Below are 18005 nucleotides of genomic sequence, written 5' to 3'. Positions count from 1 at the left end.
TTCGAAGATGTTCCTCCGAAACGACTATTATTTTCACCGGGCTCCACGTGCGTTACATCTCAGAAAACAGAACCCTCCTCATGCTTAAAAGCTCAGACAGAGGAGGAAAGAATCTGTTAATGTGTACAGAACTGGATCCAATCCTTCGTTTAGCGAAACGGCCAGTTACACAGAGCATGAACTGCATTATGACAATTCTGCCTTCACATTCCCACAGCAACGTGCAAGTGTCACACAAACGTCCTGAAGGACAATTACACAACAGTTACATGGCTGTATGAAGAGAAACAGCAATTTTAAGCACTGCGGAAGTCCACAATCTGTATTGTGACGTAATAACACTGTACAGCCTGGTATAAACTTGCGGATGAATCGGACAATTTCTACGAGACTACAAGGTACCACACTCCAGGACGTCGGTTAACTTCTACCAGTTGTCACACTGCCTGACTGCTTAACTACTGGTGGTCCTCGCCAGCACAGTGATTCCTGGCTCTGAGTCCCATGGGACTCACTGCCACGTTTTACTGTCTGAAGGCTCTAAAAGCTTTCAGACTCCCGCGATGTCGCACCTTTTCATAGCCACCGCCATGAGAATCTGACATGCAGGTCAAGTGTTCGAACCTCACCTTCCAAGGCTGTCATGTGGCAATGGTTCATGACAAACGCCTAACGCTTTCGTTTTACTTAGTGACAGTCTCTAGTTAAGTAGAACCTGTGCTTAATTAAGCACAAAGTCATGAAGATATACAATCAGATGAAGAAATAATTGATATAGCATGAATGGGAGAGGACAGAAATGCTTATAACATTCTGGTCTAAAAACTGAATAGTCCTTCTGGAACACCTGAATGTAAATGACAGTATAATAAAAGGCAAAGTCGTCCCTCCACTGACCCCTCTCCTAAGCCAGATCAACGAAGTCCATACCACCCCATCCTACCTCTTTTAAGACAAATTTTAATATTATCCTNAAACTGAATAGTCCTTCTGGAACACCTGAATGTAAATGACAGTATAATAAAAGGCAAAGTCGTCCCTCCACTGACCCCTCTCCTAAGCCAGATCAACGAAATCCATAAACCCCATCCTACCTCTTTTAAGACAAATTTTAATATTATCCCCCCACCTCCGTACCCGGTGAAGGTTCTAGGTCCAAAAATAAGGTCCCTTCACTGTGCATCCAACACAAATTGCGATGTTCTCGAAAAGTGCTTTAACGATTTTGATTAAATGTCATTAATTTAGCGATCAGAGATGGCTCAGTCGGTACAATGACGGACTACGGGCTGAACGGCCGGGGTTCGATTCTGGGCAAGGGTAGCAATTCTTCTCTTCTACGTAATGTTAAGACCAGTTCTGGGACCCACCCAGCCTCATATCCAATGGGTATGGGGGCTCTTTCCCCGGGGGTAAAACTGCAAGGGGCGTGAAGATGACCACCTACCTCCATCTAGTGCCGAGGCCAAGAATGGTGGAGCCATACCTCCACTTCCCGAAACGGTTTCATGACATGGTGATTAATAAAGCACACGGAAAATTTTATCTTTAATTTAACAGCACTAAATAGAACAGCGCAGGAGGCATCTGCGCCAAAGTGATGTACGCACACTAGGGGCCCCAAAACATTTACGCAGGGCGTACATGTCTTGGATTGTACGCTCAGTGACCAGAAATGGTACCCTAAGCAACAGGCGATTTCGTTTCCAAGGTAACGCACTCGCGCTCAGTCGTATACGACAAAGGAGCTCAATACCTTGGGACCAAAATCTTGAATGTTGGTGCCTTTTCAGAAACGGACAGTGAGGGACGAATCACTCGCTAGTCTCCCCTTCCCGCCCGCCGGCGTCCATCAGAACACGCCTTCACGAGCGACGCTTAGATTATCTCGCGGGACGCACCCAAGCAAACAGCTTGTTGACAGTCATTTCTACCAGTGAACAAACAGACAAAGCCTCGCCCAGCGTGTGAGAGCATACATTTTCCTGACACAGTGTTTGCTGACGTACGTTCGCGAGATTTGGTGTCCCAGGTTCCTTCGACAGACTCAACAGCCTTCAGCTACACCCCACGTCGGGTGTGACAACGTGCAACCCTGTGGAACTTCACAGACATTTCGGAAGTATGTACTGTCTCCTTCTCCTGGCTCGAAGGGTGAGCAAAGTAAGTAACCAGCAAGACTCCCTCTTCCACCCTGAAGATAGAGGCAGTGCGTTCCTCCCAGGCATCTGTGAAACTCTACCTCAGTACACGGTGCCAAATCCCAGAAGATGGTACTCTTCGAAAACTCCGTCCGTACCTCACAGGAAACTCGTTACGTCTCTGCTACAAAGCCCAACCGGTTAATGCCGTATAGGGAAACAGTCGCTGTTTATTGCTATGTCACACGCAAACGGAGCCAGGGATCTTTAAATCCCGGCGCGACTGTAGCATGAATGGCAGGTATGATAGACACTCGACATTCAACAAGTTGATTCGTGTACTGTGATATAAATATTATCCTCTAAAATGACACTCGATTTAATACTCAGAAACTACCTGTCACATTTACGTTATCGCAAGATAACAACAGAATACAAAAAGCGCTACGTTCCGAAAACAGTGCATACAAGGCTTATCTATTTCCACTGAACTGAAACCGACGTATAAATTTATTCCAGTGTTTACGGGACGTGAACTTCAGGCACCTGGCTTTACCTTTGGCTTTGGGTGGGAGTGGTCAGTTTTACCCAGGGGAAACCCCTGTTAACTATGATATAGAATACTGAGTGGGCCCCAGAGTCGGAAGGGATATGGTTGTGAACAGGGAAGGTCCTGTAGGTAATCGAATCCCGGTCGTAACTGTCGTATAGAATACTGAGTGGGCCCCAGAGTTGGATGGGATATTGTTGCGAACAGGGAAGGTCCTGTAGGTAATCGAACCCCGGCCGTCAGCCGCTGGAAACCTCAAAGTTTGTCCAAAAATTAGTAGATTCTAAAGGGTTCTGAAGATGGTGTATAACACTTGGGATTACTGGGCTTTTGAACTTTGTCCATCGTCCGGGATTATAAAAACTGGAGAACACAACGTTTCGGAAATTGGGGACAGATAAAGATGCAATTTCCGAAATGTTGTGTTCTCTTTATGTTTCTTAGAGAACGGGACGATGAAGAAAGTCCAAGGACCCAGTAATTCCGACGTTCTAAGGCACGGCACACACTTTCTCAAACATGACAGCCTGATTACGTTATTTTACACGAGAAACTGAGCGCTGCTCGGTAGACCATTACTGGCCGCCGGTTACGCAAGCTTGGACGTGTTGTGTCGCGAAAACATCTGAGCCCTGAGTGCGTGCACCCATGCCACATATGCAGCCTTATTTAGAGATATGGTCTCCATAAAGCAGTGGAGTTTAATCAGACATGTAAGTACCGTTTTCGAGATGACTGCCATTTTGTGTTTTGGGGCCAATCTCAAGGACCTCCATTTATGGAGCTACAATATTCATATCCAACGGGTAACGACCTACGATCTATAAACTCCGAATGACATCCGCCCAACCAAACCGTTCAGGAGCTACTTTTCTCATATATGATATGAAGAAGAGAGAACACAGAAAATGGGGATGTTAGGGTAGTGAATAATGTATATTTAAGGGGGGCCAGGAACATTTTATTCTCTCGTTTTAAAAGTTCCCAGGCAGTGCCCACTTGTCCTACTAGAGATACGTCTGAGAGGATGCAGCTGTGTGAAGTGAAACGGGGTACAGGACTAGGAAGTGGACTCTGTTACGAGAAAAGAAGTCGAGCCGGACGGAGCTTTACTGCGCATGATTTTAATCATTTTTTTTGGGAGGGCTTCACGTGAAGCATGTAGTGCAATGAGAAATTTGAGTACCAACTAAACAATTGCTCCAGGATCGAGGAAATATATGAGAAACCTGGATCGAGTTGACCTTCTTATCATACGTAGTCAAAGTTACGTTACGACAGACGGTCAGTTGGCCAGTATGTCTTGGTGTCAAGCACCCATCTGGGGCCCAAGGCCAGATATCTGTTGCTGTCCGACATTTGCAGGTTGGTTGACCTGCTCTCTCACGAGAGGGCAGGTCTATCGCTTACAAGTGCTGGTGGTCCTCGCCGGCACAGTTACTATCAGATCCGAGTCCAGCGGGACCCATGACCATACTGTACTGCCTCAGATTAGAAGACTCACTCAACCTGGAGGGCGAGGCCCCCGTATTCATATGCCCCAGGAACTTAGTTCCTTTTTCGTCGCCTCCTACGACTCACAGGGCTACGGCGGAAATATTCCAACTTGGATCCACATGGGGAGCAACTTCGAAGACCGACCTTCTTCTAAATAAGATACGTATATAAAGATTCAGTCCGTACCTCACAAGAAACACATTACGTCTCCGCTACAAAGCCCAACCGGTTAATGCTGTTTAGGGTAACAGTCGCTGTTTATTGTGAGAACCATATGGAACACACAAATACACTCTGTGGGCAGAAACCTCAGTCCGTACCTCACAGGAAACTCATTACGTCTGAGCTACAAAGCCCGACCGGTTAATGCTGTTTAGGGAAACAGTCGCTGTTTATTGTGAGAACCAAACGGAACACACAAATACATTCTGTGAGCAGAATGCATTGTTTTGGTATGTTAAAGCGGGTGGTACATATAGTGACCACAGAGATTTAAACGGTTGATGTACTGGCAGTCACAAGTGCATGCAAATTGATCTCAACCATGTTAATGGAATCAATATGGCGGAGTGTTGGCGGCCAACAGACAAATGGATCGCCTGTTGTGACGTCATCACAGAGCAGTCGGATGAGGCAAGACGCTTGGACTAAACCCTTCATTTCTTAATGAGAACCGCAACACAGTCACAGAAAAGGGCACTACTCACGGTGGCAGATGAATAATTAATTGAAGGGGATTCGGAAGGAAACGGTCGTAACCTGACCGAGGTACTCTCGCGAAATTTCCTTGGGAGGCTGAGGAAAACTGCGAAAAATTTCAGTCGGGACGACCGAGGTCCCCGCAGGAGATTCCAACCCAGCATCTCCCGAGAGTTACCGCTATGCCAACCTGCTCGGAACAAAAGCAAGGCTGTCTCTGCGCTGAATTACAGGCCACGCCATGAAGACGTGTGCGAAGTAGCGAAACAGCAGGACATCGCTTTGTGAACTGCCCCCGTGTCTTTCTGCAAATACTGGGTTACGGCACCTGTACAGTCTGGTAGGCAACCACGACATGAATCTTTGTTGACTGCCTATGAAGACCATAACCCCTGTTGCCTGTTTCTCGTTAGTTGACTTCTTGACTTACTTATACACCTTGGAGATGGAGGCTCTAAATTCCTCTGAAATTTCAGAAGATGGCATTCTTCAATACGAATTTTAATTCTTACTATGGCAACTAGCACTGAGCAAGTAGGTGCAGTGGTGAAGTTCGAAACTTGTACTCGGGAGGGGCCAGCACGAGGTTACCGCGGATTGCCTGTTCTTCCAAACAAACTCGATCTGGCCACAACCGCGTCCTTCAAAATCCTTTCCCATTCTCATTCTGCAACCATCCTACCGATCCTACACAGAGCGCCGTAACACAAACGGCAAACGATGCTGACCAACTACCTCCATGGAAGCGAGTTCTTGCGAAGGTATTTACTGCTCTGCTAGCGCCATAGCTCAAGCGGTTAGTCGCTGGCTTCTCACCGCGGCGGCCCGGGTTCGATTCCGGGTCTGGTCAAGTGGGGTTTGTGGTGGACAAAGTCGCGCTGGGGCAGGTTTTCTCCGAGTACTTAGATTTCCCCTGCCAATCTTCATTCCACCAATTGCTCCACAATCACCCTCACCTATCAACTGGGGTTGGTACAATAGGCCGGAAGTGGCCGCAGTACAAGGGGCTTAGTCCCACCCCACTCGCAATAAAAAAAAATACTGCTCTGCTACTCAGAACTCTCCACCATTTCATGGAACCCTAAGGTAACTACAGCGGTCACAAGAGTCAGCCATTGATACCGATCCTGCGCCAGATGAATTCAATCCATACCTTCCATCGATTTATTTCTTATCATACTGGTAGCGTATGTGGTTGACGTACTATGCTACAAGCCGCGGGTTCAAGTCTCAATAAGGTCACTGGATTTTTTTTTAAATTGACCTAATCCTTCCAACCGCACTATGGCCCTGAGATCGACTCAGCCTCTAACAGAAATGAGTACCAGGAATATTCTTGGGGGTAAAGAGCGGCCGGCGCGTAAGGCTGACAACCTTGCCGATTGCCTAGAAAATGTGGGAACCTCAGCATCTCACAACCTTATGGGCCTCCACAGCCTGTTAAAGGGATACTTTAGTAGGAGCTAAACAGTAACAACAGCTTCCATGTACTAACAAAACGCCGTGGGCTGGCGTGTGGACAGTTGAAGGTCACTTGCGTCATCTGCAAATGCGCCTCGTTGCATTCCCATAATCCGGAACCGTGTAAACAAGCACATCAGGGCGATCGGTCTGAACAGTCACCACAAAGACAAATGTCTTTGACATGTCGTTGACTCCTACGGAACTGAGGGTTGCACCACCGCCAGGCTTCAACCCATGCTAACCGAAACCACTCATTCTCTGAACTCGACTTTAACAACTTCCTTCCATCTAAGTCAAGGTCTCCTAGAAGTGTTTTTCCCTTTCTTATATTTTCGAGGCAAAACATCTGTTCCCTGTATGCTGTATGTACCACCCATTTTACACTGGACTTGACACACCAAATTTACCCCATCTGACTACCTTAACCAGTCACTTAATTTGTTTTTTATTTAACAGTATACCTAACACACACCATTTTAACACAACGCTGTTTTGTTTTTGTTTCCGCGGTAAACAGCTACTGCTGAAATTACGAAATTCATAAATATAAAAGCACAATGGCACTGGCACCGTTAAACAAATCGACATTCAGGCCTGAATATTTAAGAGGTTAATTAATAAATCAAAATATTGCTCCTGGGCACAAGCAGTTCGTTTCCAAAATTGTATCCAAATCACTTAAAAGAGTTTCATCTGTGGATGATGTCATGATACGTGATATAAATAACATACCGCGGAATTCTGGTGTTTCCTTCAGTCCTGGGTAGATTTTTACAACAACTGGTTCTTCAACAATTGCTTCCATTGCTACACGTTTATTTCATATGATACACCCCTTCTTCCACCTTCAACACCGACCAACACGTTCGACACCACCGAACACGACTGTTCTAATGAATTACACGCCGTAACATGTATCCCACGGCGCCCACGACTATACTGATGATGTTAATCGTTGCCGCGAGATGGAACAACATGCCTCGTCCAATGACAAAACTATTCTTCTCACAAGGTGGCACAATATGCCACTGGACCTCGCGATAATGACTACCAACGTAACGAAAATTTATCGATTTATGACTTTTTTCAAATTAGTTCTTTAATTAAACCACTCAAATAAAATCTGCACCCGTTTGTAAATATTTGAGGCTGAGTCCTCGACTCTTGAAGAATTTTTCAAAATATCTGAACCTAAAGATTCTCTACATTGTTCACAATAGCCTGCCACTGGTTCGCATCCCCAAGCCAGATGAATGCAATTCACACCACCCCACCAAATTTTCTTCGCGAAATATTTTTATATTATCCACCCACCTGTGTCTAGGGCCTCTTTATTCTCTCTCTTGCTGGCTTCCCACTGCAGTTTAGCAGTATATCACGGGATAAATTAGAAAAAACATATCATAGAACTACAACTTTGCCAGACATTCCAAGTTTCAATCTAGCTTCCCATTTAATGAAACGCAAAAGGTCCAAGTAAAATCCACTCTGTTTCCATTACAAGATATAAGTACCAACATGTTCCTCCCTGCCCACTACAGGGAATTAACCTGTCCCAAGAAACTTTCTACTTTTTAGACAGATTATCCAGTATAGCCTGAACAGCAAAATCTAGGTTATTATAATGCATTGCCAGGCAACACATTCAATCATACAATGTCACTGAAATGAGTTCTAGGTTGTAACACTATGCAGTTTGGTATTAGTTCACTAACATCACAGGGGAGTCACATCACCCAACTTTTTGGGCAAAGACACTGAAAATGTATGCGAACTGTTCCTCTGAAATGTCAGTGGACTTCTACAAAATGGAATTATAACTCAGAGGACTGCTCTCTTCAAGATATATCACTTATCATTCTGAGAAAGATTCTTGCGTTCATGTGGAGATACTTAAGAAAATCATAAATAAGTTAGCTTTTGAGATCCTAACTCAAGTCTTCTGGGATGTCATGTGAGTCCTGTAGACAGTTGCCAGTGTATAAATAGAAATAGCATACCTACCTCATACACTAAGATGGAGGTAAACAACTCTTCAAAGCACAATATCAAATTAACTCATGTAATTCCTTCTGATTTTCAATGTTAATACATTCACTGCCAATCCCATCACCTCACATTAGAAGTTTACTGCATTCATTATTCCACAAATACTTTTCTTTTTATTATTATTATTATTGGAATTGAAAATAATTTTATTTTAATATGATTTCTTTGCCACCATGATCACTCTTGATAATACTTTGCAATATTGATTATAGTATATTTTAAGATCTAAATCATCACATTGCCTGCTTTGCAAAAATAGTTCTCTTTTTGTTTTACATGAAATCATTATCCCTCTAGTAATCCAATTGTTATTAATCGTATTACGTGTATGCTCGACTTCTCTTTTTGGGAAGCAAGCATAAAAAACATCTTAAATATGTATCATGACAGTTGTTGAACATAACATTGACATTATTATTCCCAAAGATGTTGTCCCACTGTTCCCAACTTAGCAACTTTTTAAATTCCTCAATATTATTCTTATTGATATTTCTAACAAAAAAAAAGGTCCAAAAACATTACTGGAGACAGTAATACTCTTAAATAACATAAGCTGACCATCATGATCAGATAGACCATTAATACATGGCTTAATGCTATAGCTTCGTCTGTTATCAATGAATANCTAGTTTTGATTTCCTATTATTATTTTCCAAGTAATCGATATTTATATCCCCACATATTATAAATTCTAAGTTATATTTGATGAGAGAATTTAGTTCACAATCCAGTCTATTTAAGAAAAAATCATGATCACCTAATGTGGAACTATATATAAAAAGAACAATTATCTTTTCCTAGTTTAGTTCTGCTTTAATAGCAGCGATTTCAATATCACGTTCCTTGTAATATTTTTGTAGGTTTAAGGGAATGAAATTTAGATCCTCTTGGGCGAATATGCAAACACTACCATTTTTAAATTTCTTCCTGCAATAACCAGAACCAAATTTGTATTTAGGTATATGCGTGACATCCATTTCCTGGACATTTAGGTGATGTTCTGATAGACAATTATACTAGGTTCATCAGTTAGTAGAAAAATCATTAACTCTTTAATTTTACCATTTATACCCCTTATATTTTGATGAAATATCTTGGATGATCTATTTATGTCATCACTCCTATTTCACTTATTCCTTGAATACTTTTGTCTTTATGAGTTTACATATACCATAAAAAATCCTTACTTTTTGAAATGGTGGCTTTGTTATGCCTGCTTGAAGACCTACTTACTTGTGTTCTATCTTCAAATATTCTACCTACTCCTTTGGCCTGCATTTCAGGGTCCACAGCATGGGATAAGACTTCCCAGTTTCTACTTTTACCAGTATCGCCCTTGGTTAATCTTAGAGAATCCATAAAAGTGACAGGTTCCATGTTTTTTACAGTTTTTCTCTGAGTAACTAGGTTGACGTCCTTCCAGTTCATTTGAATAGGAGAAGTTTCCTTCTTTTTTAAACACTGTTTTACTGACTTGGCTAATTCTACGGAGACTAGATCTTTGCCATTATTTTTAAGTGTTGACCATGTCTAGTGTAGTGCTTTCTTGGTAATTCTACTTCTAGAAACTCAGCATTTCCATGTAACTTAACTATTTTCTTTAATTGTCTATTAAATTTAACTACTTCATTATTAACACAAGAAGTAGGCATAAGATCATGTCTAGGTAATGCATTTATTAAAATAATATTCACCTTCTTATTAGCATTCATAAATTAAGATAAATTTTTTAAAGCTTCTTTAGAGTTGTTACACTAATGCCCAGAGAATTGCCACAGTCCTGATAATCTTGTTGGTTACAAATCCTGGTTTAATAAAACCACAGACTTCATACTCATGATCAAGTTTATGACGAAGTTCCAACACACATATTTTGCATGACTATCGCCAAATATCAGCACTTTATGTCCACTTTTTTCTACACCTCTCACTAACTGAATATTTCCTTTTACTTGCGGACAGTTATTTGAATTCTGGGTTTTCGTGACCTTAGCTGTTATATTAAATGATTCATCTTCTTGGAGGTTAGAAAGGACCTCATCTCTTTATTAAAGCGGGGAATATTTGTATCAAATTGCTGCCATATTGTACTTTTTCTTGTAATTTTTGGATACTGATTGGGCCCATCCTTCCTGTACTGATTGAAGTCTAAAATACTCCTCAGAGAGATCTTGCACTGCAGGTTCGGCATTGTTTAGGTTTTTCTGATGTAGCACTCTTATTATTTCTTCATACGAGAGTAATTCAGTTTTTATTTTAAGTAGTTAAAGTCTTAATTCTGTGCAATCAAGGCACTTTCCATCTTGTTCAACACTAGTTATGTTAGCAAAGGAAGAGAGGCATCTCTCATTATGACCTTCAGTGTCCGCCATGACAATGACAGAATCTAATGTACACGCTTTTCCTAAAATGAAGCCCTTTATTAGTCCTGTGCCTCGAAAGAAGCATAATATCTTGTTTAATGGAGCCTTACGGTAGTCAACCACTTCCACAAAGTGAGTTTCCAGATGACGAAAACATAACTGAGCTATAATCTAAATAACATGGGACATATAAGGTTTTTTATTCTTTGGCATGACACTTTCACATGCAGCAATGTTTACATGTCCCAGATTCAATGGGTGTCATTTCTAATGAAAATGTTCTGTTCACACTGCTGCCAACTGTCTCAACAGATTCCTATTTAGCTTCTCATTTCACTAGTTCTTCAAGCAGAGGGTTCCTGAAGCAAATTTGCAATACACAATTTTACCTCAGCTAACAAATTCCATCAGCAGGATAATACAAAACAATTTTTCACTTATACTATGTACAATTCTTCTGTTAAAATCCAATTTTGTTATGTCCTCAGGTTTTCTTGCTCCTAACCCATGGCACTGTTCCAAAACATGACCGAGAGCCCCACATTCCTACTTTTGGCAGCGCTTTACTATGCATTCTGCTGCACACCTTACAATTGGCAGCACTTGTTTACGAGACGCCTTGGCGTTCAGCTGTCTGAACAGCTGAAGACCAGGAATGTGATTTTCTGATGCCACTTCAAAAGACTCAAGCTGCAAGGCAGGATCAGTAGAGTTCATGAGGCATTTAATGACCTAAAAAACAGAAATTAATAAATTATGGACAAATTTCTCTGCATTCTTTATACAAAATGCACAAAATGTGGGCACTGAGAAAGAAGCATACCTCTTGAGCAATTCTGGGTTCTGCAGAAGAGAACACAGCTATGTCTCGCTGAATCTGGTCACCATCGATAAGGAGGCCCATCAAAACTGTGACATTCGTTTCCCTTTCTGCACAAAATTTCTTCAGGGCTTCTGTCACATCTGGGTAGGCCACAAATTCCTGGAACACACACATTAGGATGGAATCTTCATAACATGTAGTATGTTCTCTGTCAACAAGTCCTGTGTGTTCACCAGGTTTTCCTGTATGGTGATTTTGGTGCTCATCATATGCTGAAAATAGACTTCAGTGGCATTTTGATGGGAACGTAATGATCTACGTCTCCATGTGAAGCCCATGCGTCCTCTACTGTCAGGCTTGTTAACTTTGGAGACTGAGATGGATGAGGTACACAGTGTGCATGCAGGAAGTAATGGCTGTGGATAAAAAAGATTTGGAAACCACATGGAGATCAGTCTGGGGGGCAGCGATGTAATCTGGGAATGTTACACTCTATAAATGTAAAATTGATTTAAGTGACTGATGACTGGGCACAATGGAAGGACACTGTGGTGGAAATTTCTTGAACAACCCACTGTCCTGAGAACACTATGAATTAAAGAATTCAGTACCTATAAGAATAAGAAAAGTATAGCTATCCCTATAATAGGCCATGAAAGTCCATACGGTTGTGATATATCGAGGGTCCCACATTTTCTAGACTACTTGCTCATAGATGGCAGTAAGGCTGTCAGCCTTATGTGCTGGAGCCACCCTTTACCCCTAGAAGGATTCCCGGTACTCATTTCTGTTGGAGGCTGAGTCAACCTCAGGGCAATAGTGCAGCTGGAAGGAACACGTCAACTGAAAATTCCAATAACGTCATCGGGAATCGATCCTGTAACCTTCCGGCTTATAGCATGGTGCCTCAACCAATAATGCTACCTCATGCCCCAATACCTATAAGTAACCAATTGCAACTCTAATTCAAAGCCATTCCAGCAATTATTACAATAAAATACATAGAAGGAAGGGCTGTGCACATGGGTTTATTTATTTGTAGGTTATTTAATGATACCGAGACTAACTCAGACTGTACAGTTATGAATAACGGATGGCAGTGAATAATGAATTTGAAAGGATGCAGAAGGAGCAATCATAGCTTAATTCATGGTGCTTGCTTTGCATCTGCCTGGAGGAACTAAACAAAACCACGAAAAGTCTCAATCAGGATAGGAGGTGCCCTAGCCCCTGGGCACTTCTGGAATACAAATCAAATGTGTCACCACTTGAACCAACTTACTCAGCACCACCTGTTAATTAGTGAGAATCATCCAATTATTTAACTCTAAAAATATATGACAATGATATAGTAAGATAATTATTAACTTTCTGGACATTACCCACGACCCGATTTTTGCGGGGGTTTAAAAACAACGTTTCGGACACTGGACTCTGTCCCTGTCCTCAGGTAAAAGCCTACTCAGCTGGGCACAATTGACTGAGCTAGTCCCTATCTCAAAGCACACAAGAACAGCAGCATGACCTGTGAACAGAAAGTTTTGGGTTCAAAATAATCTGGATCAAGTCTCGGTTATTTCACATGTTCCTCCCTTTTCCTTACAAATGTAAAATATGAAAAAGAAAATTTATAGCTGTGGAGATCTTGTTGTGTCCCTTCTGCCAGCCCTGATTGTCCTGCTATCCAGGGTGCTGGAACCCTCCCAAAATTGGCAGATGCTTTGGAAGATAACTAGAGAACTTTCTCTAATTAAGAGATGTACAAAGTCAGTATCAATTCTAACTGGGAGTAAAGGACTATTATGGCGGCTCCACCTGTTCACTACAAACTTAGGAAAGTCATGAAAGCGTATATTCAAGGCACGTGCTTGATATTCCGCATTGATTATTGGATACAAAAACCTCCACTTAACGTTTCTTTGGGGAGCACTGGATCTGAACAATAAACAAAAGGAAATTTTTAGCTGATTTGGAATCACTGAAAATTAATAATAAATGCATGTACTTAACACAGTATCAGTAACCCACTGTCACCAATATCATTTACTGCTCTACTGAAACAGTCATACCATATCTCAACTAGACTGCACTAGTGTCTCAGCTGTGAGTTCCCTTCCTGTCTCCCTCTGACCTACAAAGGCAATATATTTATCAACATACTCCAGCAGTACGGACTTGCTAACATTTAACTGCAGCTGCAAAGGCTGGCAGGTGGTGCACATCTTTTAAGGGCTCAGTATATTAAGAAACAAATGAAACGACATTTTCTGCGGAAGAAATTAAAACATACCTGGACAAGCATAGGCAGGCCGGGTACTGGAATACCTAATGTAATTTTCATGTCTTTTTCCAATAGCTGACTTGGTGTGAGGTTGCTAACGTCACTGCGAGCAGCCAACAGTTCCTGAAATAATTTCTCTCTTCTTGTTGAATCAACACCCCTGTTCTCAAGTTCCATTGCCATTTTAAGGTCAAGCTCAGTGGTTCGACCTGCAGTCTGCGAGAAACACGCTGTGTCCAGAATGATGGGCCCTGTACGAGACAATGTCACAAACTTTTACATACATGAATGTCAAGAATGCATGAGGCAGGTACAATCATAAAAAACACTGAGTCTCACAGCAACAGAAAACAAAGCAAAATGCTACTAATTTTCTGAAAATAGTATTTATTTCTCTTAAACAAACTTCAACATGTCTCCCAACCCCCCCCCCTCACCCCAGCCCTTCATTTACATCACTCAGTGAACAAACAGTCCCCATCCTAGAATGACAGGAGAACCAGTGAACTGAAACATGGACCAATGGTGTGCTACAAACTCACCATACAATAACATGGCAACCTGACTGCTGATTAGCCCGGGACAGCGTTGCACCACTTCGCTGGCAACAAGAGTACAACAAGATCCAACTGTGGTCAGGGTTACCTTCTGCATTGGCCAAAGCCATGCTGGATCTTGCGGGTGATGATCTATAACTTCCACCACTGATGAGCACAGAAATTCAGCTTCCGGTGACAGAACATGGTGATCCACCAAAGTCAGTTTAAGTCTGCTTGTCATCTGTAACTCTTTCAGGTTTATACTGTCCCTGGAAACCAAAATGTTAACATGTTCTAAATAAATCTGTACACAGTTGAGCTTCACTTTAGACTGAAAACTTCCCACATTTAACGTTCAACTTCAATGATCACAAGTCAATAATCTCAGTCTTAAATTTCCTGCATGCAAGATTTTCTTCAGTTTCATGATCAAATGCAGTGGTAGTTGCTATAGGATTCTGACGATGGTGTATAACACACAGAGATATTGAGTTTTTGGGCTTTATCCATCGTCCTGGTTTTTAAGATAACTAAGAAAAAAAACATGACGTTTCAAGAAACTGGATCTGTTTCTGTCCTCAGGTGAGGAAAAACTCCTATTCTGTTGGGTCCCTTAGAAAGAGCTAGCCTCAATCCAGTCCAGTCAGGTGAGGAAAAACTCCTATTCTGTTGGGTCCCTTAGAAAGAGCTAGCCTCAATCCAGTCCAGTCAGGTGAGGAAAAACTCCTATTCTGTTGGGGTCCCTTAGAAAGAGCTAGCCTGAATCCAGTCCAGTGATTGAGGCTAGCTCTTTCTAAGGGACCCAACAGAATAGGAGTTTTTCCTCACCTGACTGGACTGGATTGAGGCTAGCTCTTTCTAAGGGACCCAACAGAATAGCAGTTTTTCCTCACCTGAGGACGGAAAGAGATCCAGTTTCCGAAACGTCGTGTTTTTTTCTTACTTATCTTAAAAACCAGGACGATGGATAAAGTCCGAAAACCCAATATCTCTAAATGCAGTGGTCCCCACAGAAAACTTAAAATAGAAGTTTAACTGCAGGCACACAGTTAAATACATTCTTCATGTAAATGTCTAATGGATTTAAATTCTATTTCCAGAATCCTGCCAACTAAGACAATCTTTCCCATTAACTCACAAGGAATTAATTGATACTTAACCAAAATACAAGAAGGTCCATTGGTATACCATTCTTCTTCAAGTAGTATGTCACCTCTGTCTTCAGAGGAAATTCTTTCTTCAAGATCTTAAGCAGTGGAATAACAGTGACAGTCTCCTTGGCATCGACACTCATTTCGCTGTATAGAAGATATGCATAAACCAAAGCTGAAATGGTAGAATCTAGGTCACATGACTCATTTCCCATCACAATATTCACTGCTGAGAATCTGGACAACTCAGCCTGCAATGATATCATCATCATTATTATTATTATTATTACAAAGTAAAAATCCAAAAGGAAAATGCTGGGTTAAAACTATTGATTATGCTCAAACTGTGCACACCACACAACCACCTCAATTCTCAGATATGATGAAAATATTTTTAAGAACACACATCGCAACATAACATTTAACCTTAACCAGTTATTCGAAAAGAGGTTCATATCCATGATTTAATTTAAAATTCCTACACAGGCCATTGTTGACCGTTTTAGGTTAAATTCCCAGGTTCCATTCTGTGTTTAGTCATGTTGGGATTTGTGGTGGACAAAGTAGCGCTGGGGCAGGTTTTCTCCGAGTACTTCGGTTTCCCCTGCCAATCTTCATTCCACCAATTGCTCCACAGTCATCCTCACGTATCATCTAGGGCTGGTACATTAGGCCAGAAGTGGCCGCAGTACAAGGAACTTAGTCCCACCCCACTAGCAATAAAAAAAAATAATAGGTTCATTTCAAATCATTCTTTCCGTCAGACACTCGTTGAGGTCTTGAACTGATAAAAAGAAACATCTCCAACACAACACAAAATGGACTTCGCTGCTTTAAAACAGATAAATTAAAATGAATTCTCCTGTACCTGTGAACCAAAAATCTTTCCGACTTGCGATAATCAAATCTCACTTACCAAACTTCTGGAAACCTGTTGCAAATATGCATTCATTTCAACACCAGTTTATGCTTAATACACTTGGAAGTCTCAACTTTGGATAACCGAAAAAACGTATGGAACTACTTCATGACCTTCATGACCTTCTCCTAAAGCAGTGTTCGCTAGGTTTGCTAATAATACTTCCTCCGATCTCTTAACATGGACTCAGTTCATACACAAATGAATTACATCTCTTTCGTCTTTTAACCATCATAACATATATAAATAACACGGAATTTGTCATATTGGCTATATGCTTCGTTACGTGCGGGCTGTTCATCTATGTGACGTATGTGACCGTGAAACTACTGTTGCTAATGTTGGTCATACTGTTTGTTATCAAAACACGCGGAATATAAATCGGGTCTTTTTAGTTTCAATTGCGACGTTATGGTGACTCATCAGAAAGTTCAATTGGGGTGGGGGCTGTTTCTTCACCATATATTTGTAAGTAGCGGTGCAAAGGCCCCTTTAGACCTACCCATTATGCATTCATTCATTCGTATTACTATATTCCAGATAAAAGACATTCTTAAATTTACCATATTTGTATTTAACATGAAAACTCTCGGGCATACAAGCATGTTTGTAAACCTCAGAGTCCCAGATGAAAATTTCGAACAATAATTAAATCGTATTTGCCTAAGGACATGATACGCATCAAAGCTGATTCAAAGTATGGATATATGGAAAATAAAGGAAATTAATAAAGTATTCAGCGCGCACACACGCTATTCCGTGTCTGCGGACTTCTCCACCTACAACGAAGGATAAGCGAATTAACGTCATTATTACGTAACCACACTGTACATACGCGATCTTTTTCGAACACATGAAAGCACTAACCACGGTAAAGATCATTTTCTCCGAAGCTCGGATCCGTGACCAAAACGCTTTACCACGTGAATTCTCACCTGATCATATTACAAATTTCACATGAATTAGGTATCTCCACTATGGTCACGGGAAGTTCATTTCTTATTTCCCACATGAATAAGGTCTTTCGCCGTTGCTTATAGTATACAAATTATCATTTGCTGTGAACTTCTGCGGTATAACGCCGTGTAGTCCGGCGATGGTAAACAGACGTTTCGGAAGAACATACTGCGTCCATCTTCAGAGTAAGACAAGCGATAATGACGCATAAAGCACGTATTTTGAGGCAATATGTTCTTTTGGAGCACTGACTTTTGCCAGCCGACATGGTGCCATATCCCAGAAGATAGGCCTGTTGATAAGTCATTGATGTGAGAACCTCAAATCCAGCAAAGCATTCACTAGTTCGTGTCATTCATTCATTCATTCATTTATTGTATATTCCATAAATCCATATACATAGATATAGAACCAGTCACATAGTTAATATAGTACAATACAAATATAAATATATATGTACAGTTTATAATCATTAAAATAGATAAAAAACATGTGTTAAATTTATATAAAAAAACAGTCTTACATCACTATACATAAAATTATGCAATATTAAAATTGTTTATGCTATTATC

General features: G+C 41.3%; 2 protein-coding genes across 6 annotated transcripts in view; both read right to left on the bottom strand.

Annotated features, from left to right (window-relative positions):
- The window catches only part of LOC111865106 (1-phosphatidylinositol 4,5-bisphosphate phosphodiesterase eta-2), a gene marked incomplete at its 3' end in the record, with an annotated part of 20778 nt that extends 13485 nt beyond the window's left edge, over window positions 1–7293 (bottom strand). Inside the window, exon 1 of the mRNA XM_023852842.2 lies at window positions 7084–7293. Within this exon, the coding sequence (XP_023708610.1) occupies window positions 7084–7156 (73 nt within the window). The remainder of the gene's footprint in view (window positions 1–7083) is intronic.
- Window positions 7294–10939: 3646 nt separating this feature from the next.
- LOC111865105 (exopolyphosphatase PRUNE1) overlaps window positions 10940–18005 on the bottom strand; it is an 11651-nt gene continuing 4585 nt past the window's right edge. For 2 of the 5 annotated variants that reach the window (XM_033751685.1, XM_023852839.2), the window contains exons 3-7: window positions 15567–15808; window positions 14410–14675; window positions 13877–14118; window positions 11587–11745; window positions 10940–11495 (exon numbers count right to left, since the gene is read on the bottom strand). In XM_033751685.1, coding sequence (XP_033607576.1) covers window positions 11310–11495; window positions 11587–11745; window positions 13877–14118; window positions 14410–14675; window positions 15567–15808 — 1095 coding nt within the window. In that variant the 3' untranslated portion in view covers window positions 10940–11309. Of the gene's footprint in view, window positions 11496–11586; window positions 11746–13876; window positions 14119–14409; window positions 14676–15566; window positions 15809–16473; window positions 16826–18005 lie in introns of those variants that run through there. The other 3 variants (XM_023852838.2, XM_023852841.2, XM_023852840.2) reach the window with 3 other exon arrangements.

The sequence above is a fragment of the Cryptotermes secundus genome, unplaced genomic scaffold (assembly GCF_002891405.2).
Source record: "Cryptotermes secundus unplaced genomic scaffold, Csec_1.0 scaffold5503, whole genome shotgun sequence".
Lineage (NCBI taxonomy): Eukaryota > Metazoa > Arthropoda > Insecta > Blattodea > Kalotermitidae > Cryptotermes > Cryptotermes secundus.
The sequence above is the reverse complement of the archived record's forward strand: the minus strand, read 5'-3'. Positions and strand labels throughout refer to the sequence as shown.